The sequence below is a fragment of the Aspergillus candidus genome (assembly GCF_002847045.1).
Source record: "Aspergillus candidus strain CBS 102.13 unplaced genomic scaffold BDW47scaffold_65, whole genome shotgun sequence".
Classification (NCBI taxonomy): Eukaryota; Fungi; Ascomycota; class Eurotiomycetes; order Eurotiales; family Aspergillaceae; genus Aspergillus; species Aspergillus candidus.
The window spans coordinates 94,914-118,565 of NW_020194070.1; the positions used below are offsets into that span (position 1 = coordinate 94,914).

General features: G+C 52.2%; 8 protein-coding genes across 8 annotated transcripts; 6 read left to right on the forward strand and 2 right to left on the reverse strand.

The window, feature by feature from the left end:
- The first annotated feature begins 201 nt into the window (after window positions 1-201).
- On the forward strand, window positions 202-3,018 carry slx4. Its single transcript, XM_024814169.1, has 2 exons — window positions 202-1,167; window positions 1,217-3,018. The coding sequence occupies exons 1-2, from the start codon at window positions 322-324 to the stop codon at window positions 2,915-2,917; spliced, it is 2,547 nt and encodes an 848-aa protein (XP_024668354.1). The 5' UTR covers window positions 202-321; the 3' UTR covers window positions 2,918-3,018.
- A 655-nt stretch (window positions 3,019-3,673) lies between these two features.
- BDW47DRAFT_129158 (putative C6 finger domain protein) lies at window positions 3,674-5,488 on the reverse strand (the record flags this gene model as incomplete). Its single annotated transcript, XM_024816951.1, has 4 exons — window positions 3,674-4,000; window positions 4,105-4,821; window positions 4,913-5,200; window positions 5,258-5,488. The coding sequence occupies 4 exons, from the start codon at window positions 5,486-5,488 to the stop codon at window positions 3,674-3,676; spliced, it is 1,563 nt and encodes a 520-aa protein (XP_024668355.1).
- Window positions 5,489-6,797: 1,309 nt separating this feature from the next.
- BDW47DRAFT_120469 (cyclic nucleotide-binding domain protein) lies at window positions 6,798-9,612 on the reverse strand (the record flags this gene model as incomplete). The annotated part of the gene is made up of 2 exons (XM_024815490.1): window positions 6,798-7,142; window positions 7,195-9,612. 2 exons carry the CDS (start codon window positions 9,610-9,612, stop codon window positions 6,798-6,800), a joined length of 2,763 nt encoding a protein of 920 aa, XP_024668356.1.
- A 2,219-nt stretch (window positions 9,613-11,831) lies between these two features.
- BDW47DRAFT_78968 (kinesin family protein) lies at window positions 11,832-15,696 on the forward strand. Its single transcript, XM_024819865.1, has 2 exons — window positions 11,832-12,363; window positions 12,517-15,696. The coding sequence occupies exons 1-2, from the start codon at window positions 12,164-12,166 to the stop codon at window positions 15,317-15,319; spliced, it is 3,003 nt and encodes a 1,000-aa protein (XP_024668357.1). The 5' UTR covers window positions 11,832-12,163; the 3' UTR covers window positions 15,320-15,696.
- A 239-nt stretch (window positions 15,697-15,935) lies between these two features.
- On the forward strand, window positions 15,936-17,238 carry BDW47DRAFT_112454 (peptide-methionine-S-sulfoxide reductase). Its single transcript, XM_024814170.1, has 3 exons — window positions 15,936-16,456; window positions 16,534-16,852; window positions 16,929-17,238. The coding sequence occupies exons 1-3, from the start codon at window positions 16,168-16,170 to the stop codon at window positions 16,960-16,962; spliced, it is 642 nt and encodes a 213-aa protein (XP_024668358.1). The 5' UTR covers window positions 15,936-16,167; the 3' UTR covers window positions 16,963-17,238.
- Window positions 17,239-17,319: 81 nt separating this feature from the next.
- BDW47DRAFT_78979 (uncharacterized protein) lies at window positions 17,320-18,023 on the forward strand. The gene has a single exon (XM_024819866.1). The coding sequence runs from the start codon at window positions 17,424-17,426 to the stop codon at window positions 17,799-17,801; it is 378 nt and encodes a 125-aa protein (XP_024668359.1). The 5' UTR covers window positions 17,320-17,423; the 3' UTR covers window positions 17,802-18,023.
- A 45-nt stretch (window positions 18,024-18,068) lies between these two features.
- BDW47DRAFT_120472 (uncharacterized protein) lies at window positions 18,069-19,428 on the forward strand (the record flags this gene model as incomplete). The annotated part of the gene is made up of 3 exons (XM_024815491.1): window positions 18,069-18,137; window positions 18,192-19,158; window positions 19,232-19,428. The coding sequence occupies 3 exons, from the start codon at window positions 18,069-18,071 to the stop codon at window positions 19,426-19,428; spliced, it is 1,233 nt and encodes a 410-aa protein (XP_024668360.1).
- Window positions 19,429-21,275: 1,847 nt separating this feature from the next.
- utr2 (putative cell wall glucanase (Utr2)) lies at window positions 21,276-23,609 on the forward strand. Its single transcript, XM_024819867.1, has 4 exons — window positions 21,276-21,534; window positions 21,734-21,894; window positions 21,948-22,385; window positions 22,441-23,609. The coding sequence occupies exons 2-4, from the start codon at window positions 21,777-21,779 to the stop codon at window positions 23,241-23,243; spliced, it is 1,359 nt and encodes a 452-aa protein (XP_024668361.1). The 5' UTR covers window positions 21,276-21,534; window positions 21,734-21,776; the 3' UTR covers window positions 23,244-23,609.
- Window positions 23,610-23,652: the final 43 nt, after the last annotated feature.

Below are 23,652 nucleotides of genomic sequence, written 5' to 3' on the forward strand. Positions count from 1 at the left end.
TACCTTGAAAATAGTTAAAGTTATTATCCCAATCCGTAAATATAGATAAATGCCAACCGTTGCCCTGCCCACTACTGTCAGCTTCCCAATCCGGCAATACCGCAACTTTGCCAAGACATCGAAACCTACGATCTCGACCCTTTGTTCCTTCGTCCAAGTCTTGCATTGCATCACCACAAAACAGTCCGGAAGCCCACGAATGGGTCTCCCGCCAACTGAATAATCACAGCATACGATATACGAGTCTCTTTCGCTTTACACGACCAGTGCTATCGGTGGCCGATCGTCGAATCACATCATGATCGATCGTGACCCGCCAACATGAGCGCCGCCACCGACGTTATCGTTGTCTCCTCTTCTCCAGAACGCATGCCCTGTCGCACACCAAGCGGGCCTCCAGCTTATGATCCCGAGCGCTTATTCGGGCTCTCTCCCCGAGAGTATTCCTCGCCTTCCGTACAGTCGCCATCGGAACTATTCCGAGTCGAATTGCAGTCTAGATCTTTCAGCACCAAAAACCAGGCGGATGGCGCGCAACCCGACGCAAACGAAACTTCTCGAGAAACAGCGAACGCCGGGAAAGCGAATGAATCTGGACGGAAAACAAAATCGAAGCCACAGGGGGTAGGGGAAAAGCGGAGGGGAAGGAAACCGAAAGTCACCCGCGACGAACCGGATGCGCCTGCTGAGGTGGAGTCATCTGTTGCCGAGATCAATGTGAAAACGTCGGAAGCGAACACTAGCACGAAGAAGAAGCGATCCGTGGGCTCTAAAAAGCAAACCAAATCGGCAAATAAGACCCTTACTGGAAGAATCGCGAAGTCTGGTACTGTGACTACGATAGAACCGTCGAAGGCGGACTGTTGTCCATCGACTCCAAAATCCTCATCGGAGCAGAGAGTCGTCGAGGGAACAGACGATTGGCAAAATGATGGACTGCAGCTGGAACCAGCTATGAAACGGCGGTTAGACTGGACTCCGGTCAAGAATACGACAAAGAGCGCTAGCGAAACCGTTGTTGAGTTAGAAGAGGTGTCCCATTCGGCCAAAAATTCTGGCTTTGGAGGCCTACTCTCTGGCTATGGGTTCAATGGGGTCTCGGATACATCCAGGGATACCCCTAACGTGGCTGAAGAGGCCGGACCGACCAAGCGGCGCCGGATAGAGGTATGTGCATTTTCCTTGCGATTTTCCGTTTATGCTAATTCTCGGGCAGCTTGTGGATTCAAGATGCCATCTTACGGCCCTTCACGCATCGAACACTACTAGTGATAATACACCTACCGAAAGTGAAACACAACCTTCGAAGACGCAGAAACCCGAAAGGAAACGCAAAACGAGACCCAAGAAGATAACTACGCTCACAGGCCGTGTCACAGCTCTTTATAATAACAGTGTTACTGACAGCGTTACTGAATCTACCGACTCCGCATCCCAAGCAACACTGGATTCCGGGGAGGGCGCAGTGGCAACGAAACAGAATAGAGCCAAGTCTAAACGAAAGGGGAAAGCGAATTCGCAACCTCAGGAACCTCAATTTATTGTTCTGTCGCCGGAGGCGGCTGCTAAGACTATCGAGGACCAGGACCTTGTCTTTGGTACCTGTAGTCAGTTGGAGAGGGAAGAGTCGCCACAAACGCTACGGGAGATGCAGGCTGCAATTCACGAGTCGGAGAGGAGTATGGCTACAGATCTCTCACAAGAGTCGAGGCCTGGTTCGTTGTTCAATAGGATGACTCGATTCAACAACACAAAAAGCCTGTGGTCTATCGCAGCTAGGGACAGTGAAGGATCACTTGTCCAAGCAGAAGTTTTGGATATGGTGGATATGCCTGCTATTTCGAAGATCGAGAGAGAGAGTAACGAGGATAAATGTCCCGAGAAGAACAGCGACGAACATACAAACGACAACAGCAAACAGCACGCTGTCATCGATTTAGAGACTGCCAGACAGGTCCAAGCCACAAAGGTTACTTCTTCTCCTGCGTCAACAACTATGCCGTTCCAAGAACCGCAGTTCTCGCAAGACAAACCACAACAGACACCCCAACCTCCCGAACCAAACCTTCCAATGCCGCAATTCAACGCTTTTACGGATGCTGAACTCTCAAAGCAAATCACCACTTACGGCTTCAAGCCACTCAAAAGCCGCAAGAAAATGCTAGAGCTGCTCCAGAAATGCTGGGAATCCAAGCGAGGCCCTCGCTCCAATGCCGAAGATAAACAGCCGAATCCTCCAGCTTCACAAAGCTCCTCGTCCCAGCAACAGGCGCCCAAAAAACGACAGCGGAAGACTAATACGACCAAAAAGACGAGCGCCACAACCAAGGCGAAGACTCAACCGCGTACTTCGGCCAAACCAGCTACAACCAATGCCCAGTCTCAAGCATCAGACCCGAAGGATAATAGCCAGCCACTCAACATGCGCGCAACAACCCCAGAGCCAGTACCACCAAGGCGATCATTCATCGACGTAGAAGAAATTGAAGACTCCGAAGACGAAGTCATCCCTTCTCCTCACCGTTTACAAAACCAGTATACCACCAACGCCACCGAAAACAAGCAACAACAATCCCTACCCATCTCACCCCTCCCAACCAGTCCATCAAAAGCCCACACGGTCTCATCCACCCAAAACAACAAGACAGAAGCAGCCCCCCCAGAACTGTCCAGTCAAATCACAGCCGCAGTGCGCGCCCAAACCAGAATTCTAGGCCACAACAGACGTCTCACCTGGCACGAGAAGATCCTCATGTACGATCCGCTCATTCTCGAGGACTTCACAGCCTGGCTCAACACAGAAGGACTGGGTCTTGTCAATGAAGACCGTGAAGTGGGGGCCGGGTTTGTGAGAACCTGGTGCGAGAGTAAGGGGATTTGCTGCTGTTATCGGCGGTCAGGTAGTGGGGGGAGATGAGTGGGTGGGAAGGAGGTTAGCGCTGGTCGTTAATCTCTCTGTTTTTATGGTTGGGTTGGGTTGGATTTGGATTGTGTTTATTTTGTACTGCTGTTGGTGTTGGTGTTTTGAAGATTAGAGGGTTGGGGTTGGTAGTTTTGGGCTTGTATATTGATAATTGAGATACCCATATTTGTATAATCATGAGAGGTGCATTGCTAAGAAAGAAAAGAAAAGGTCTCTCCTACTTGATACCAGCAGGTTACGTGCAAGAAATTCGAAATCTCTCTTACTCTCAATACGCCGAAAAAGATGAATGTCAAATTCCAAGTAAATACCACAAACAACTCTAATCAATGCTAAGCCAAACACAAGAGCTAACAAATTCCAAACCCCAGGGCAAGCAACTCTATGAAATGTAGCACGAAAGAAACGAACAACAGGACACCAGAAGAGACCAGAAATGCAATAGAGAAACAAAAACAGGGAGGAAGGGAAAGGGAAATACCTAGACATTGGAGCAGGAGGGACGACATTCTGAACATCCCGCCTATATAAGTGAGTATCTGGTAGCCCTAGTTCATTAGTGAGTTAGCCGCCAGGGTCTTCTCACTCACCACAGCATAGCACAGACAAAACTCCCCGTATCCAACCCCAAAACAGACTTAATCACTCACGGCGGGTCTGTCCTAGAGATAGTGCACAGCACAAATCATCAGCCAAACCAGCATCAGCATCTCCACCCTCACCAGCCAGCCAAGACCAAACCAAACCAAATTAAGAAAAATCCGGCATATCTGTCATAGACTGATCATCAGGAGAAGGCGCCATCTCGCCAGAAATCATCGGATCCTGACATCCTTCGCGGAAGGCATGGTCGGCGAGTTGCTGTTCCTGGGCGTCTAGCGGGGTCTGGCCGGCGACGTCCTCGATTGAGCGGGCCGGCTGGTTGGCGGGGTCGTGCTCGGCGAGGAGCAGGGCATTGATGGCGTCGGGGTCGTGGAGGTTGGAGTTGGGCCCGGCCTGCGAGAGGTCGAGAAACTCTGCCATGTCTAGGCGCCAGGGGCTTATTCCGCGCTCTCCTTGTGCGCCGGGGGAATTGGCCTGTTGGTTTGAATATCATGCGTTAGTTAGTCTTTTCTCTGGTGTGGGAAGGGGAAATGGGGGAGGGAAAGGGGAGGAAGGGGGGGGGGGGGAGGACGACTTACGCCTGGCTGTGCGGGCAGGACAGATGTGTATCTTGAGAGCTGGCGGCGCAGGCTTTCGTTCGTGTCTGTCAAGGCGTTGTACTGAATCTGGAGGTTTTGATGCGATGCAACGAGGTTCTGGTGCGCCGCGAGGGCCTTCTGGTACTGGTTCTGGAAGGCCTGGTCACGGAACTGGGCCTGGAGGTCTTGGCTTCGGTTTTCCATGTCCTGGTCCAGCGCTGCCATGTTCTGGGTCGCCTCGAGGGACCCATACGACAGGACGAGGGCCTCGTGCTGGGCGTGAAGGTCATCGTATTGGGTCTGGAGGTTCTGGTTTTGGGCTGTCAGGTTTTGATTCTGGGTTGTCAGGTTCCGGTTCGTCTGCTGCAACTGGGCGATTTGCTGCTGGAGGATGGCGATTCCTGCCTGCGGCGGGTTGGGGGCGTGACCTTCATCATTCGCCTCGTCAGTGCGTCCTAGTGTTTGCGAGAAGTCGGGATTCTCACCATCGTTGGCCTGTTGTTGTTGTTGCGGCTCGTCTTCGGAGTCTGAGGAGATCATGTTAACGTCAGTCACTGTTGCCTGTGAGTCGACCTCGTCTGAATCCGATCCAGTGAACCCTGTTTCTCCGTAGTATACAACCTCTCCGGTTACTGGGTCCGTTAGGGAACAGATCATTCCATCACGATTGCACCAATTGCAGCCTTCCGAGTCTATGATGCATCTCCTATTCATCTCCTGTTGAATGTTAGTATCAGCAAACTAAACCACCTATCCCGTGAGAGAAGGGCGAAGGAAGGGAAGGAAGGAAAGATAGATGCATGCTTACCTCGCAATAGTCACACGTAGGCTCTGCCGTAGGCTGTCTCGTACGCTGCTTTGTAACCTGTTTCGTAGTCTGTTTTGTAACCTGCTTCGTAGTCTGCTTCGTAGGCCGTCTAGTAGGCTGTTTCGTAGTCTGCTTCGCAGTCTGTTTCGCAGTCTGCTTAGTAGCCAATTTCTTCCTCTTCAAAGCCCTCTCGGCAGCCAAGCGTTCTCTCTGGGCGCGCTCCTCTTCACGAGAGGGCGCCTCATAAAGCTGGGGAGGCTTTCTAACCCGTTCGCTTTTCCGGACGCCCTGTGGTCTCGCAGCAGCAACAGCAGCGGATTTAGCAGTGGGGTTAGTCTTACCTACGCCAGTCGTGGTGGACTTTCGCACAAGGGAACGTGCGTCTTTCGCGGGATTTTTGGCCGTGTTTTCTCCAGCTGTTTTGGTTCTAACCTTGGGTGTTGGCATCCGGTTGGGCCGCTTCCTGAGGGCGTAGGGCTCGTTGTTTGCTGAGGAGGTCGGGACAGACTCTGAAATGGAGAGCCTGTACTCCTGGTCCAGGTTGGCTTGCTTGGCGGTGCGCTTTCTTGGGGCCATTTTGTGAATGTGGGTGTGGCTGTTGATGTAACTGCTGGTAGGACTGTAAGTGTAGGAGAGTCTCTGACGGTCAACGCAGAGATGTGCAAATGGAGACTTGTACTCAACTAGCAAAGTATGATGCGGTCACTGGTAGGCGATTATTGGTGACTGAGAGATGAGAGCTGACGATGATGATGATGATGGGAAAGGAGAAATCGTCGACAGGATTACCCGTGTATTTATCCTCCTGACATTCGACGCTATCTGTCGTCGTGAACCAGAGAAGAGCACGTCGATCATGTTTCGAGTTCCCATAGTGAAAACAAAGCGTTTGGATTTGATGGGAGGTGTGGCTGGATCGAAATCATTGTTTTCGACGGCGCCGAGTGCGAGGCTACGATGGGATGAAGGGAATAATGGCGTGGGGATTCCTTGGATGAATGATCTGTGGCTTTGTTCTGACATGTTGGCTCTTTTTTGTTGCTAACCAGGGGACAATAGCACAGAGTATTCATTAGTCTGAAGGGGGTATAATTGCTTGGCGTTGACGTGAATGATAGTGAAAGGGAGAACGAAAAAATCACAAGAAAGATGAATGAACAAAAGGAAACAAAGAAGGATTTCACTCTATGATCTTTGTTTCCCAAAGGAAAACCTAACCTGCACGCGTATGAACACTTCTATTCAGCTACAAGAGGTATCTCCAGTAACATAAAGAAAAAAGAAAAGAAAAGATCTAAGATACAGAGTAAGTTGTCGAGGCCGCTTGCCTGTTCCGCCTCGACATGCAAAATGGGAGAAATACAAAACCAGTCCTTGAACAATTTATGCTGCCCTTTCTATCTCCAGGGTCAAAACTCCTTCCATGCCCGAGTTCCCATATAGTAACCTGGATAGAAATCGTAAAAAGCGTCCCGATCGAGCCCAGAAAGGAGAGAAAAAAAGCAAACAAGAAGAGACATAGAAAACGGGTAGATGTCGGGGGGTCAATGCAGTCCAGGCATCGAATGTGATGCAAAGCAGACCCAGAATGATCATCAATCGTGATACACCGGAAGATCGAAGACGGTCACAACTCCTGAAGACAAGAACACCAAGGCAGACCAAGCGAGTGAAGTAAGGAATGGCAAGTAGGACTCAAGAAACATGGATAGATCAAGGAAAGAGGTAAACAGGTATAAAAGGAGAAAAATGGAGGATATTAAGCAATAGATACTCGCTTTTGTCGAGTAAACCTGTATCCTGTGAGGATATTCCAAGCCAATAGGCCGGAGATGTTGATATATGTGTGATGTAGTGATCAAATAAGAAGATCAAGCTAGGGGGATCATCGGAACACTCGGCCATTTTGGGCGACAGTCTCGAAGAAGATCCTATTACTATACTTATCTGGCCCGTGGTCTTCGATCCATGGAGTCAAGTTCTTGCACTGGCTGACATCGAAGGACTCGAGCTGGTTACAGCCGTCCGCGACCGCCTCAACACCGGCGCCCGTGACTCGAACACACCCACGCACAGAGAGTCGCTTCATGTGCAAGAGGTGGAGGCCGATGCTGCGAAGGGACGGATCGGAGATGGCGGAGCCGCAAAACGACATGTTCAAATACGTCAACTGAGAGCACTGGAGGGCAAGCACTTCGGTTGCGGTGTCGGACAAAGCGCAACAAAACGACTGTACCATGTAAGTATCTGTCTCACGATAATGATAGGAGCCAAGGACTTACCAAGTCAAGCTCCTGTAGTTGTTTTGCAGCATTCGTTAGATAGACGATTGCGTTATCCGTTAGGTAGGTGCAATCCGCCAAGGTTAGCTTTCGCAGGTTGGTAAATTGTGTGTTCCCCCAGTATTGGAACCCTTGGTCCGTAATCGTCGTGCAACGGGTCAAGTCCATTTGTTCAATCCTGGAAGCTGCGTGGGACGCAATATGGTGCATTGACCGATCCGTCACATGTTTGCAGTAGGACAGCGTCAACCTCTTGAGCTCTGGACAGCCATACACCGTGCCAGCCTCAGTTTGCATGGTAGGTTTCAAAACGGATTTCCCCGTCTTGTTCGGCTCATCAACGGGCTTATGCTGGCCCGGAACAACCCATCCAATCATCCGAGCCAACAACGTGTCGCCAACCTTGCGGCAGTTGCTCAAGTCCACTTCCTGTAATCTGGTTGCCTTGCTCGCCATTTCGAGGATGGAAGATGCAGTGACATCCCAGACGCTCTTCATCTTCCAGGAGACAATATTTGAGCCACATGTGGCGATCAACTTGTTGAACCCCTCGTCGGTGATGTGAAAGCAATTGCCGATATCTACATGGCGCGGTCGGTTGCCAACAAACGGGCAGATGATCTTCCCTAATACATCGTCGGTGACTAGTCGATTATAAGTGCTGAGATCGAGGTAGTGAAGCAAATCGGGCGACTTGGTGAGAATCTCCGACCAATGGAGGCAGACCCCCCGAAGGCGCAGAAGATCATGAAGGTCCAGGTAGTCAAAGACCTTGACAAGGATTTTATCGGGAAGGAGACCGATGTTGTCCCGGTGGGATTCGCGCGGAGACTTCGGAGTGGGCGAGACCGCCGCGTCCGATCGGGTGAGGAAGGACGAACTGGAGCTTCGAGGCTCCGACGGTGGCGTGGGCCGCTGTTGTTCCCCGGAGACTTCCTCCGGCGTCAATGGAGCGACTGACCCGCGTCGACTGCGCAGGCGAACCTTGTCCAGGCCGACATTGAGAAAGGGGTCGGGGTCCGATGGCCGCAGGACGGTCTGGTCATCCCTCCCGTTCGGTTTGTGAGACCCGTCCAATTCCGTTTCCGTCAGGGTGAGCAGCGGCATGTGCTGCGCTCTGGGGGGCCGGATCCCGGCGCTCTCATCCTCGACGGCGCCCGCCGTGTCTCCCGCCTCCGCCATGACGACGTCGCCATCGGCGGCGGACTGCAGTCGTTCCTTGGCGGTTTTCTCCACCTGCTGGCGAACGCTCTGGGGGCACTTGTCCCAAAATTCGGCAAGCACGTCGCCACTTATCATGAGGCACTCGACCGCACTGATGGAGCGGACCGTGGCGGTTCTGCGCGGGGCGAGAGACAAACTCACCACCTCGCCAAAATATTGGCCCTGTTTCAATCTGGCCTTCACTTCGAAGCCAGGATGGTCGAGAGTGTTGATGGGGGATCGCGAACCCGATTGCCCCGCCCGTTCAGAGAGGACCTCCACTTCGCCCCGCACAATAAAATAGATTTCGCGGCCTTGGGAGTCTTGCTTGATAATGTCGGTGAAAGGAGGGTACGAACAGGGCTGCGCATTGAGGCCCAGAAAGTGGAGGATATCTGCCGGTAGGCTGGCAAACAGCGGCAGTTCTTTCAGCAAGAGACGGACATTCACTAGCCCGTTGGCCAGAGCGCTCGAGGTCCCGTCCTTGATGCCCGGACTCGGCGACTTGCGTTTCTTGTTCCCCGTACCGGACTTCAAGCTGGCACGATCGGGGTCGGCCAAAGTCTGATCACGGGAAAAGGTATCCCGTAGCCGCTTGGAACCTCTCCGAGCGGGGCCGGCGAAGTCGACCGCGGGCGCCGAGGTTTCCTTCTTCTTCTTCTCCAGGATCATCAACCGTTCTTGGGCCTCATCCCGGATGGCCCGTTCCACGTCGGGAAACCGAGGGAGGATGTTCCGAAAGTCTTCTTTGGTCAGAACGACCAGCATACACCGGGTGCGGGCGATGATGGTCGCCGTCCGCGGGCGATCCATCAACACGCCGATCTCGCCAAAAAAGGCACCCGGTTCGAGCTCTGCATATATACTTTCACCATCGCGCGAGGTGACGGAGACAGCCCCGCGAACCAACCAGTAGATCGCTTTGGCATCATCCCCTTCCGTCAGGATATAATCGTTGGGAGCGTGGAGCTGCGGCCGTAGGTGCTGACCGACGGCGAATAGGAAGGATTCGGGGGTGGCTTGGAATAGAGGAAAGGAGCGTAGGCGGTCGACGAGGTCCAAGGGTAGTGCCTTGATGTTCGACGACGCCAGCGGTGACGGGCGAACCGGACGATTGGGGTTCGTGACGGAATCGAACGAATGGATTAGCGAGACCGTGTCGGAGACGGGAGTGACGGCTTTGGTCCCTCCACTAGCCCTGCCATGACGCCGCATGATCAAAAATGTGAGATCGCTTCGCGCAGAGAGACCGACAGATATGGTCGAAGATCAAAAATTCGGCGAGATCGAAAATGGTAGGTCGTGTATCGGAAATCGGGGCAATGGACCGATGACGTCGACGAGACGGGGTGGGAAACCGCGCGGGAGCTTTAGAGAGACATTTCTTAACCACGGCGCGGGGGGCGGAAATTCGGGGAGTCAAGGTGGGAGTAGTCAGAAGCGGGACCACGTTCGCGATCGGGGCCGGTCGAGATGGAATGCGACTCAAATGGTAAAGATTGAGCGGGAGAGATCCGAAGCGACAGATTGAGGCCGGAAGAACTGCGAAAGAGCATGACGATGAGTTAGGCGAGCGAGAGAGCCAGACGGGAGAGAGAGCGCGCAGAGAGCTTCCAGCACTATGAAAGCGGGGATCACCAACGTCAAATAAAATGTGGTCGAGCTCCACCGGGGATTGTCAGCGCCAAGAACCGCGCCGTCCGAATGCTTTTCTCACCGTATCCGACTATCAATCGTCTTCCCTTCGTTGTATTGGGTGGGAGGAGGATGATGGGGTATTTATTGGTCACTTGGAAGACTGAGGATTGAGTCGATCATGATGGGAGATGCCGAATCAGAAGACTTTTGTGTGAGGAGGGGGAACTCTTTCGGCAGTGAGTGGGGTGGATTGACGAATGTTTCGTCTTCCTCTTCTTCTTCCCCCCCGGGCTTATTTGCTATTGTTGATTGTTATATTCTCGTCTCTTGCGTAGAGTCATATATTGGATTAACTTTTTGTCCAGCTTTGATTATATATGATAGTGTGGGTGTTGTATAACGGAGGTGGATTGACAAGTGTTGATGAGAAGAAGGATGGAAGAAGTGAGTTGGGGAGTAGATGGTCGTAGATTCGCACAAAGATCGGAGGAAACCGATCCAACAGACTAGAGACGAGGTCTAGGAATGGTATGGGACAGCAACCCCTCCCCGACAATGATCGTCAGGTCGTCGGTTCTCGGTCCAGGAATGGCAGACGAATAGATGAGACCAGGTAAAGAAAAGAAATCAGTGTGAGGCCTGAATGGGTATGGATTGACCGGCCGCTCAAACACAAGGATGATACAACCTCAAGTTATTATAGTTGATACTCTCCCCCGTAGAGGGTTGGATACTCTGGCATTCCACACAGTCTCTCCATACTCCGTTCTACTCCACCTTCTCTACATCTTGATTGGAATGACCGAATGATTGTATCACGGCGATCAAGTGATCAAGTGCACTTGAACAGATATATGTGTCCCATTTGGTGGTAGTGGGGATATAACTTCCCGCGGGGTAACGTCTACTGTTTCTTCTGTACAAGGATCAGATGTACAATGGGGTGACATACCCCTCTTTCCCCAGAGAGTGTCTGCATCTAGTGGATTTCTAGAAGCATACGAATTTGTCAGACGTTTGGAGTCTCACGACGATCAAGGACCCTTGGTAGTCATGGAGGGGCTCGGTCTGAAGCTCTTGAGCTCTATCCAAACACCTCCGTCGTGAAGGATCTTTGATTCTGCATTTTTCCCGAGCGCCTGAGCTAAAGATACAACCCACGGATTCCCCTGGGGTGCTATAGGAGGGAATCTAACAAGAAAAGGAACAGAAGAGAGCGAGTAGGACATGACAGGCTGGCTTTTTACCCACCTTTCACAAGTCCAAGCTGTCTAGTACGGTACAGAAACCATGGATCCTAGTATGGAGTAGTCGATGCTTATATCCCATAGTTTGGAAAAGGAATACCTAAGACGATGTTTATCTGGTTGATCGACCAAGTGCAGAACACATGAAGCATTCCAATGGTGCCCCACCTCCTTGATGTGTTTGAATTCTATTTAAATCCAAGCTAAACTTAGCTAAAGCATGTCTTTTGGTATCGAATGAAATGAGAACATTGGTACCATATAATGTGGTTTCAGATATGGTTCATCCCTTCAACCGCGAAGCCACAGCGACACAAGTATTGAGATCAACGCCCCCCGCATAAACGGAAAATAGTGCGTGACAATAAGCCTTGGCTAACACATGTTCCCAGCCTTATGGGGCAATCCACTAAACCCACGACCAAATCCACTTAGGGAACACGCACTCCGGCTGTTGCTCGGAGCAACCGTCAGCGGAAAACACAACCCCTGTGTCAACAAGTCAACAACTCTCCACCCGAATGAAACGGACGACGAGCTAAGAATGCAACTAACCTCACTCCACCACCGACCTCACCGACAAAACAACGATCACCGACAACAATAACAACGAAAAGGGGAATTCCCGGGGGCTACGACTATATAGCTCCGGAGTCAACATTCCTCACGCACTCATATGACCCCGCGACCCGACTCGACTACCTGTTCTTCGATACGCACTCTTTCGCTACCCGTTTCTTTGCCTACGTCGACGGAGTAGGCCGTCGCTGGACACTCTACCGATCAATCAGCCCTTTCCGGCCCATCCTCCTTCCCGTCATATTTATCCTCCTCGATCGGGAGGGACGTGACGCCTTGGTCGACACTAACAAACAGACACGATGGCGTCTACTTCGGATGCTGCCTCCATCACTGTGGCCGTCCGAGTCAGGCCGTTTACTATTCGAGAGGCGGCGCAGCTTTCGAAATGTGAGGATGGTCCGCTGTTTCTGGGAGAGGGCTCGTTGGCGGGAGCTCCGACCCCTAAGCTCAATCAGAAGGGGATCCGGTCCATCGTCAAAGTGATTGACGATAGATGCTTGTGAGTGCAAGTCCTTATCGGCTATTTCTGTCTTGGTCTTTCTTTTCTACTTCTACGTTGTCTCCTTTTGTTTGTGTTGTTTTCTTTTCTTTTTGTTCCATTCTATCTTCTGTTCTTTTACTTGAAGCCCAGCGTTAACTGGTGTCGGAACAGGGTCTTCGACCCCCCGGAAGACAACCCCGTACAGAAATTCTCCAGAAGCGTCATTCCCAACGGTAAACGGGTGAAGGATCAGACGTTCGCCTTCGACCGCATCTTCGACCAAAGTGCCTCGCAAGGTGAGGTGTACGAATCGACCAGCCGAAACCTCCTGGACAGCGTTCTGGATGGGTACAATGCCACGGTTTTTGCATACGGCGCAACCGGCTGCGGAAAGACGCACACGATCACCGGAACAGCCCAGCAACCGGGTGTCATCTTCCTCACCATGCAAGAATTATTCGAGCGGATCGACGAGAGGTCGGGAGAGAAGGCAACTGAAGTGACGCTCTCGTATCTGGAAATTTACAACGAAACCATTCGTGATCTTCTGGTTCCCGGAGGGAGCAAGGGCGGTTTGATGCTGCGGGAGGACACCAATAAGTCGGTTTCGGTAGCAGGACTGTCGAGCCACCACCCACAGAACGTGCAACAGGTGATGGACATGATCATGCGAGGCAATGAATGCCGAACCATGTCTCCGACGGAAGCGAATGCCACCTCATCCCGATCCCATGCCGTCCTACAGATCAACATCGCCCAGAAAGACCGCAATGCCGACGTTAACGAACCACACACAATGGCCACTTTCAGTATCATCGACCTGGCAGGAAGTGAGCGGGCTAGCGCTACAAAGAATCGAGGCGAGCGTCTGTTCGAAGGCGCAAACATCAACAAATCTCTCCTGGCGCTCGGCAGCTGCATCAATGCCCTCTGCGACCCCCGAAAGCACAACCATGTCCCCTACCGAAACTCCAAACTTACCCGCCTTCTCAAATTCTCCCTAGGCGGCAACTGCAGGACAGTGATGATTGTCTGTGTCAGTCCCTCAAGCCAGCATTTCGACGAAACCCAAAACACGCTCCGCTACGCCAACCGAGCCAAGAATATCCAGACCAAGGTGACGAGAAATGTGTTCAACGTCAACCGTCACGTGAAGGACTTCTTGGTGAAGATCGATGAGCAGATGAAGTTGATCAACGAGCTGAAGGCGCAGCAAAAGGATGCCGAAAAGGCGGCCTTTGCCAAATTCAAAAAACAAACCGAGAAAAAAGATGCCGTGATGCGCGAGGGAGTCTCGCGAATTCGCAACGCTTACGAACACTCATTGCCCGAGAGGCAGGAGAAGGCCAACCACATGATCAAATTGAGACAGATCAGCCGCCGGATCGGCATGCTGTCTTCGTGGATTGCCGCCTTCGATACCGTGTGCGAGGGGTCAGAGAATGAAGTGCCTCTGGCGAATCTCCAAGCAATCCGCAGGACGGCGCAAGGGATCCTCCTGGAGTTAGAAGGGAGCCGGCAACACTACCACCAACGATTGGCGAAGAGCAACTGGGACCGAGGGCTGAATTCCGCAGTGGAGCATGCCATTCGCCAGCTGCAAGAATTTGACATCAGCGATAACAGCGACTATGCCAATTTCAATCGCGAGGCAGAGCTCCTGCGATCCAACGCCGACCGTGAGGCTCTGTCCGCAGTTGCCGAGCAGGACAAGGCGGGTGAAGCGGCCACCGTCCAGCTGCTGCTTCAAGCCCAATTTGAGACCGTAACAGCGGTGGAGAACATCATGGAGTTGAGCGAAGAGGAGGCGATTCAAGCGGGCAAGAAGATTCTCACCAAGATGCTCGAGTCATGCTCCACCGTGGCCTCTCAGGTGGTGAAGCCGGATGGCAGCTTGCCCGCCATGCCACCCATGAGTCCTATCAAGTCCAGTCCAATCAAACCGAAGAAGAGGACCAGCTTGGTTAGCTTACCTGCCGGAAAAACCCTGAGCGCACCCATCAATTTTACTCCTGCCGAGCCCGGATCACCTCCCAAGTCTCCTCGGCGCCGCAGACCGACGACCGGCAGAAAGAGTGTCGCAATCTCGCCGAAGAAGTCCCAGGTCCGGATCAACAAAAGAAGTGTCCGCTGGAAGGATGACGAGCAGGATGGCACTCTCACTGAGTTCCAGAGGACGCCGCAAAAGGCCGTACCGAAGGCCATCCAGGAAGTTAGTCGCGAGGATAGCCCCGAGCCCACGCTACCAAGGGCTTCGCCTATTCCACGGGGCATCCCCGTGCCCACCCGTAGCTTCAGTCCTTCCGGTCGGTACTCCCCCGTTCCTGCGGGCCCCGAGTCCTCCTTGAATGTCCAGAAGAACAACAGATTCAAGGCCGGGTTCTTGTCCAAGAAGAACGGCAGCTCCCCGCTGGGGCCACCTCCTTCCGCTAGCCTGCCTCTCAACGACGGCGATGGCTCCCCTCTTCGTGACATCGAGAACAGCAGTTTCTTGAACCGCGTCTACGCCGAACGTCCCTCCAAGATGCCGGTGCGGACCTCCAGCGGAAGCTACTCTAACAGTCCAGTATCGGAGGCCAAAGAGACCTGGACGGCCAACAAAGATGATGCTCAGAGAATCAGCTCCGCCATGAGACGGATTTCCAGTGGTAATTTCGGCCCTGGGCCGTCTATGAATGCGCTCCGTGTTCAACGTCGACGGAGCCCTGGGTCTGCCACCTACGGCAGTTCTCCGCCCGAGAACCTGATGTTCACGTCCCAAGCGCGACGCTTGGCCAAGTCCGAAAAGGAAGCCGAGGCCAAGCCGCGAGTCTTGAGCCCTCGCGCGTTGCCTATCATGAAGAACACGGGTCAGCGACGGACCACATTTGGTGGAGAACTCCGTTCTCGCGATATTAGCCTCACAAGCAGGGACGCCATCCGGCTCAGTGCCATGGCGACCCCCCATGTCGCGCGGTCTCCAGAGGACTTTTAGCTGGGTGATCGTTTGACACACTTTATGAACCTTTTTCTATTTCCATCCCTTTTTTTTTTTATTTCACTGCGGTTACGACATGGGTGATTTGGACGGTGTTCAGGGAGACAGATACCATTTGCTTTTCTTTTTTTTTTCTCGGGTCTAGTTCTTTGAGCGAACAAGACAGGGCGGGTTTGGATTCGGGTTCATTCAAACGCCGTGTTTTCTATAAATCCCATTCTGGGTGCCGGTTTCTGACCTTTGCAAGATGACTTGGAAACATGTTGCTGTACTATCTTCCTTCTTGTGTTGATTGTTCATGTGCTTTGTTATGGACATAGTTTTTATTCTCGGGGCGCGTTCCTGTACAATACGAGACCTCATTGCAGTTTTACTATTATCCCGACAGCTGCATCCGCATCTGTCTCTTGCATAGAAAGTAGCTTGCATCCCGACATTTTCAATGATAGATACACACTCCATGCTGGATATCTCTTGATTACCTCAGCAATTATCACGGTAGGCATATCATTAGCTACTAGTTATGTCATGGTCGAATGACGCCACTGCGCCCATCTCCAACCGACCCACTTAATTCCCTCTAGAACCAAACCCCCAGACAATAGCTTTTAACTCGAAGCTCCGTTCGAGGAGTTGGTCAAACTCGATATACCTTGGCTCATCTAGAGACACATAATCTCTACCCGGCACACCACCCCTCTCCAAGTTTTCGGGATAGTAATCACCAGAATCGCAGCAAACGCGGCCCTTACACGCCCGCCCCTCCCTCCCACCTCACCGGAAACCGTCCGCGAAAGCGGAGAAAGCCAATTCAATTTCTTCCAAGTACGTACGCACGTAACTTGATGAATTTCACCGCATCAACAATCCGCTTCTCTCTCTTCTCCCGACTCACCCGGCCATTCTCCACTAACACGCCGTTTCTCTCGCTTGCGCCGGGATCAGCAGCCTCGCGTACCATGTCGCACTCTACCGAAAAAGCCACCCTCGCCGCCGGCTGCTTCTGGGGCGTGGAGCACCTGTTCCGCAAGAACTTCGGCAACGGGAAGGGCGTGTTGGACGCCAAAGTGGGCTACTGCGGTGGCTCGACGGCGTCGCCTTCTTATCGGGCTGTGTGTAGTGGAGACACGGGGCGTAAGTTTGATCTTTCACAGGCTAGAAAGCCAACCCATTCTTCGTTTTATCGATAATGCTGATAAATGGAACGAAAGACGCCGAGGCCGTCGAGCTCACCTTCGACCCCTCGACCGTCACGTACCGCTCTCTGCTGGAATTCTTCTACCGCATGCACGACCCCACAACCGCTAACCGGCAGGGCCCCGATGTCGGCACGCAGTACCGCAGCGCGATCTTCACGCACGGCGAGGAGCAGGAGAAGATTGCGCGCGACGTGACGGAGAAGGTGTCGAAGCAGTGGTATAAGCAGCCGATTTCGACGGTGATTATCCCTGCTGCGCAGTGGTGGGATGCGGAGGAGTATCATCAGCTGTATTTGGATAAGAATCCGGGGGGTTATGAGTGCCCGGCTCAGTATGTTATGCCTGTCTCTGTTGTCAACGTGATTGATATGGAAAAGAAGAATAATTTGCTAATTTTGGTTGCGCAGCTTTGTGAGGAACTTTCCGCCGCTGTCGGATTGACTCCCGGGTAAGATTTGATATGGGGAACTTTGAAGTTTTGCCTTCTCTGTCTGTGTTTTGTTGGGTTGCGTAAGCTAGGAAGCTACCTGCGTGTATGGGATGGTTTACGGTCGAGTGGTCCGCTGGGAGGTCATGTTCGCCTGGGTTTGTTAGTTGATAGTATGTGCTTGTATATTGATCGATGGGGTATGCACGAGAGAAGAGTAAAGCAATTCTGTAACCCAGACCATGTTGAGTTCTGCAGAAGCATAGCTACTATGTATTCAATTTATGGTCTTATTTTCCTAGAGTAGTCATGGAGTGTCCTCTACTTAAGGTGTATGCCCACCAGACTATATGGATTGAGGCCCCACAGGAGGATAATGCTGGCTGGCAGACAATCGATTGTGAATGAATCGAGTGAAAGACAACAGTAGAAAAGACGAGGGGCAATATGCAGTGTGCATTCACTCGATTGTCGCATGATGAATGAAGAGGGACGACCATATCTGTTCCGCTTGCTTCTCCCATACTCTCTGTCTTCCTCTCACCCACTCACTCTCACACAGTCTCGCTCTTCTCCTTCTTTCTATTCTCTGCCTTCATTTCATATCATTTCTGAATCTTTTCTTCTTCTTATCGCTCTGGTCATCTGTTTCCATCTGTTTATCACTTTCTGGAAAGCTTCACCTCAACCGGCTGTTCTGCTCACTTCGAGAAAGATCTTCAGAGCCCAGGTCTTGCGTGGAGTGTTCTTGTCTTTTTTGCTAGCTTCTGTCTATACTGTCGCTCTGTTGCATCTACTTGTCATCTCTGTCGTGTTTCTAATCCTGTACTTCCTGTATCCTTCAGTGTTTTGACATTCCGCTGCTGTCACATCAGCGTGCTTCTTCCTTCTGGGATATTCCAGTCGACGGAGCCTGTTTTGGCTTTGAAAGGTGAGTCTTGAACCATCTTTTAGTGCTGCTTGAATGTGACACTGGCTACCACAACCAAGCCTCTGCATACAGGCTTCGATCTATTTCCCACGGAAACACAGTGAGCACTAGGTACCTCGAGGTACAGCCACCGCCGACCCACAAGTATTGCTATTGCTATTGATATCTGTGAGATCCACGGTTCTCACCATGGTGGCCAATTCCATCGATGCGGCCATGGCTGAGGCCTTGGCTAACCTTGACCACGTTACAAACCATGTAAGGATCTGGTGGTTCGGCATCAGGGGAAACAGGTCGCACTGACATCCGTAGCTACGCAAGCATGGACAGCATAAAGCTGCAAACGAGATTGGAAAGCTGGGCATCATGGTTGTCACCGTGTTCTCCGAAGCCGTGGAAAACATACCTGCTACTGAGTTTAACCTGGATCATCCGGTGAACATATCTCTCCAACCCTTGGGCGTGAGACATGGACCTGACCTGCCACGGCAGTCTGGAAATAGCCCCGGCGTCATTGGAGACCGGGCTATCGTCCACAATTCGCTCCAGAAGCAAGCTGTTGCCGCCCTCATGAGTGAGGTCGAGAGAGAAAACAAAGGAAATACCGACGACCTGCGCGTGCCATCGCAGGAGGGCGTCATCCACAACGGACAGCTCCCCCAGACTGGAAGCTGGGCTCAAGTGGCCGGCTCCCTCTCGGGCGCCGCGGCCCCTCGCCGGGAGACTGCGCAGTACATGTCGCCCATGTCGATGGTGTCCAAACAGAGCCATAACAACAGTGACGACGAGGGCGATACCCAGGCGCAAGCCTTTGCGGCCCTTGCACCTCCATCCAACGTGCTTCCAGAAATCCCAGAAGCCAAGGCCGGCGTGATTCGGGTCTACGGACGTATCTCCAAGGATATCATCCAGTTCATCACGACCCGGATTCACGAGGGCCCTTTGCAGGAGATCCGCCTCGAGACCAACGGAAGGACCCGCGTGACCTTCCAGCATGCGTCGCAGGCGCTTGCGTTTTTGAAGTCAAACCAGGAAATGGAGCAGATGCTCGGGTTTGGGCGCTTTGGATGCGGCTACCATGTCGAATTGGCCGAGATCATCGATTGGAACGAAGATCACCGTCGCATGAACCAGCCGGTTCGAGAGCGCCGCCGCCTGTCCTTTGCGCGCAAGCGACTCTTTGCGGACAACATGTCCCCGGAGAAGTGGAAGCAGGACATCCGCGCCGTGGCGGGGCCCGGTAACATTGACTTTCTCTGGGTGTTCAACTCTGGGAATGGTGAGTCCGCCCTGCCTTTTGGCAGCCCGATATTAGGCCACATGATAGATTGCTGACCTGGCACCCGTGACAGCCACCGCCGTGTTCACCAACACCATCGTTGCGCGCAAGGTGCTGGACATGTTCAGCCGCTGGAAGATGGCGCGGACTCCCTACCACGGGGTGTCAGTGACCTTTTCGTCGGACCCATGCGAGAAGGAGCTAGTGTTGGTCAAGGAGACCACACGCTCGCACGCGGCCAAGAACCTAATGAAGCGACCCTTGCGGTGATCTGCTGGGTTGCGCAGCGGAGACAGACCAAATTCGGCATCATTTACTCCGTCGAAGCGGTTGACTTGACTGGACTGACTGGCACGACATGATCTGTCGCGCTTTGGTTGATAACCAATGAAAAGCAAAGTAAAAATAAAATAGAAAAATAAAAAGAAGAAAAATAAAAAAGACAAGAGAAAAAAAGAAAGAAAGAAAGAAAGATAAGAGAAATAGGAAAAGGAAGGCGAAAGCGACAGGAGAGAATTAAAGACGACAGGGGTTGAAATGAAAATAAGAAGCCCTATGCGAGCCGGGTCACTTGGCGGGGTAGAACTAGGGGCGGGAGCAGGGCGCAACGTGGGTTGATGGGATTCGAACGTTGACGGTGGACACGAGGGGGGCTTCGTTAATTTTCTCCTGCTTCTTTATTTCTTGATTTCATTGTCTTGTCGTGCTCTTGATATTCATTCGCGTCCCTTCTTTCCTTCCCTATGAAATCGGTGGATCAATGTCTATGTTCATGTCGCAGGATGGATTCGGTTCCAGGGGGAGAAACATCTTCTCCGACGTGCGGGACCGAAGGACGAGAATTGCACCGACGACGCCGGGGAGGATGACACGGCATGATGCAGGGGCTTTTGTCAGATAGGGCAGGAGCGTCACTAATGCACAACGGTTGGGCGCGAGATTGTATTCAGGTAGAGTGGCATTGGCCTGCGACGAGATTAAGATAGTCCGCATGCTGCAGAAGGGCCGGAGGTGGGCCACTGGGTTGATAGGTAGGCACTACTACCTAAACTATCGCTCGATGGATGCAGGGCAGGGCAGGGCAGGGTCGTTCTCGTAGCGACGGACTAGTCCATCCGTGTAAAATGAAGTACGCCTAGTATCCATCTCCTATCATACTATTGTACCTATCCAGTACTACAGAGGACGGAGTGTATGAAGCCGTTGTAATCCAAATACGTCACCAGTCCAGAAACAATGATCGAGGGGGTACAGGAGAGGCATCATCTCATGCATATAAAGCTGCATATAAAGGCCCATCCCTTGCGGATGATGATCCACGTGAGACCCTATCAAAGGGTATTGATCCAACCGTTGTGGGGGATCAGCTGAGACCATGCAACCAACGGTTGGGATAAGATGACAGATGACATGGAGTGTCTCTCACCCGGAGATGAGGGCATCGACCCTGAAACCCCCTGTCCTCCGGTAAGGAGAAATGACTGACTCTGTGACTAGGCACCGAGGTATGCGTATGATGTTTTTCCCGGGGTAAACTGGTCGGAAGGGAGAGAAACCAAAGGAGTAATTAGCTTCTTAGCCCATGCACGAGGGGTGGTAGTTCATGCAATGAACAGTGGGATTATAGGGAAATGAAAGGGAGGAGTCATATTATGGACGATATTATCCATAATATTGTCTATAATATGATCGGATGTTTTTCCGTTAAGATGGGGAAGTGGATCCGGTGAGACATTTTTTTACGTATCGTATTACTCTTGTACTCTCGTACTCTCGTACTATCGTATTGGTCTTCCTAGAGAGGGAGAGTACCACGACTACTAGGTACTACTAGTACTAACGGGCTAACCTAACCTAGAGTGTAACCAGAGTCAGGAACCTTGGCCTGAGGCCTGGAGGATATCCTGAGTCCTCAGGCCAATCGGCAGGCATTGCCCAATAACAATACCTGTATGCCTGATATCTCGTGGTATACACAATACCATAATACCACTACCTACTACTATACTACTCCGTACCAATACAGATCTGGGAGCATCGATGGTTCCTTCATTTCATTTTAATCAATCTTCATCAGAAATGTATAAAGGAGAGACAGACCAATATCAATCGTTCCTTTCGATCTGCTTTTCCCCTCTTTGATTTCGTTCATTTCTTTCATTTCCCTGAGATCCACTTCTCCCTCTACTTCTCCCTCTACTGAGTACTTACTTCTTCCATCCCTCGCTTCTCTCTTCCCCCCCTCTCTCTCATTCTTGAGCCACTTCGTAGTATTTCTTGCATTCTTCCCAGTTTCGAATCCTGGTTGTCGGGCACGTTTCCTTCACGTTGATTGGTGTCAGGATTCTCTCCTTTTCCCACGGTCCTACAAGTCTGGTACGTCCACTCTTTTGCATTGTATCTAGTTCGCTCGGTTTGGTACCGCGGTTGAAAGAAAAGAAAAAGAGGAAAAAATCAATAAAGAAAAAAAAAAAAAATTAAAAAAATCATTTATCAACCCACCACCCCGGACAATCCCCTTGTCGATTGAGGATCCCCCCCCCGACTAACATCTCTTTCTTCTCCCTCCCCTCAGTCGGACTGGTTCTTTCAGACAACTTTATCCCTATCCAGTCATCATGGTCCGCATCACTTCGTCTCTGTTGCTGGCCGCATTGGCTACCTCGGTCTGGGCCGGCGACGCCCCCAAGTGTAATTCCGACAAGCAATGCCCTGAGAAATTCCCTTGCTGCTCTCGTGAGTCTTCTGTGTATTCATCTCCTCCCGTTTAGCATTAACCAATTCCCCAGAATACGGCGAGTGTGGAACTGGTGGCTTCTGTCTCGGCGGCTGTGACCCTCTGGCTTCCTTCTCCATTGACTCTTGCGCCCCCGAACCCGTCTGCAAGAGCACCACCTACAAGTGGGACAACCTCGACAATGCCGGCCTCAATACTAAGTACCTCGGCGATGCCTCCAAGACCGATTGGACCTACAGCGGCTTTCCCGAGGTGAAGGACGGCAACCTGTACATCAACATGCCCAAGAACAGCGTCGGCACCCTCTTCGCCAACAACCACTACGTCTGGTACGGAAAGATCTCCGCCAAGATCAAGAGCAGCCGTGGCGCTGGTGTCGTCACGGGCTTTATCTTCTTGTCCGACTCCAAGGATGAGATTGACCTGGAGTTTGTCGGCTCCGATCTGCAGAACGTCCAAACCAACTACTACTTCCAGGGAATTCTGGACTGTAAGTATACGCACCCAACCATCATGGCAATCACTCACGCCTTGTTTTTTTTTAGACGAAAACGGAGGCAAATCTCCTGTCGACAATACCTACGCCGATTGGCACGAATACGAGATCGACTGGAAGCCCGAGGCCATCACCTGGTCCGTCGACGGCAAGGAGGTCCGCACCCTGAAGCGCGACGAAACCTGGAACGATAAGACCAAGCGCTACGACTACCCGCAGACGCCCTCCCGCATGCAGCTCTCGCTCTGGCCCGCCGGCCAGGCCAGCAACGCCGAAGGCACCAAGGAGTGGGCCGGCGGTGAGATCGACTGGGACCACGAGGACATCAAGAAGCACGGCAAGTACTCGGCCGCCTTCGGGCCCATCACCGTCGAGTGCTACGACCCGCCCAAGGACGCCGACAAGCAGGGCGACAAGGCGTACATCTTCACCGACGACAAGGGCATCGAGAGCTCCATCCGCATGACCAACAACAACACCGTGCTCGCCTCGCTCGGCGCCACCGGTCTCGACATGGACGCAGGCGCCAAGTCCTCCGCCTCGCCCTCCGGGTCCAACCCCGCCTCCGGGTCTCCGACCAACACCGTCCCCGAGAATCACGGTGGCTCGGGCAACGAACCGGGAAGCAACAGCGGCGGCGGTAGCGGCGGCGATAGCAGCGGCGGTAGCTCCGACGGCGAGGATTCCTCCAGCGGATCAGGCTCCGGATTCAGCCAAGACGGCAGCGACAGCAGCAGCGACAGCGGCAGTGGCACCAACGGCTCCAGCGGAGCAGCCTCGCAGAACGAGCGTGTCCTGCGCGGATCCTTCTTCGCCGTGCTGGTCGCCGTTGTCGTGATGATCACTCTGTGAAGAGCTTGCCACATCTTTCAACTCTTCGTAGATATTTTTTTTCTTCTTTTGTTTTACCCCGGCAATCGGCCCTGTATGATTTCAACAACTTCCCTTCTCATGGCCATCTCCCGGGAGAGACCACTTTTTTTTGCTTTACATTTTTTTTTCCTTTCGTTTTATACCAACCATTCTAACTCATCAACACTTTGATTGGATGTTCTTTTGATGTGATTATATGATTCGGCGCAGGATTGGCCGTGGCGGACAGACGGATTACCTACTTAATATGTTTGCTTTTGGATGGCAGATAGTGGATGGACGTTGTGATTATGTATGCTAGTGGATGTTAGTTAATACCCTGAATGAGTATCCCTCATGAGAAAATTGAGCATCGGTGATCTAGTAGGCAAGCCACACTGACAGTAGT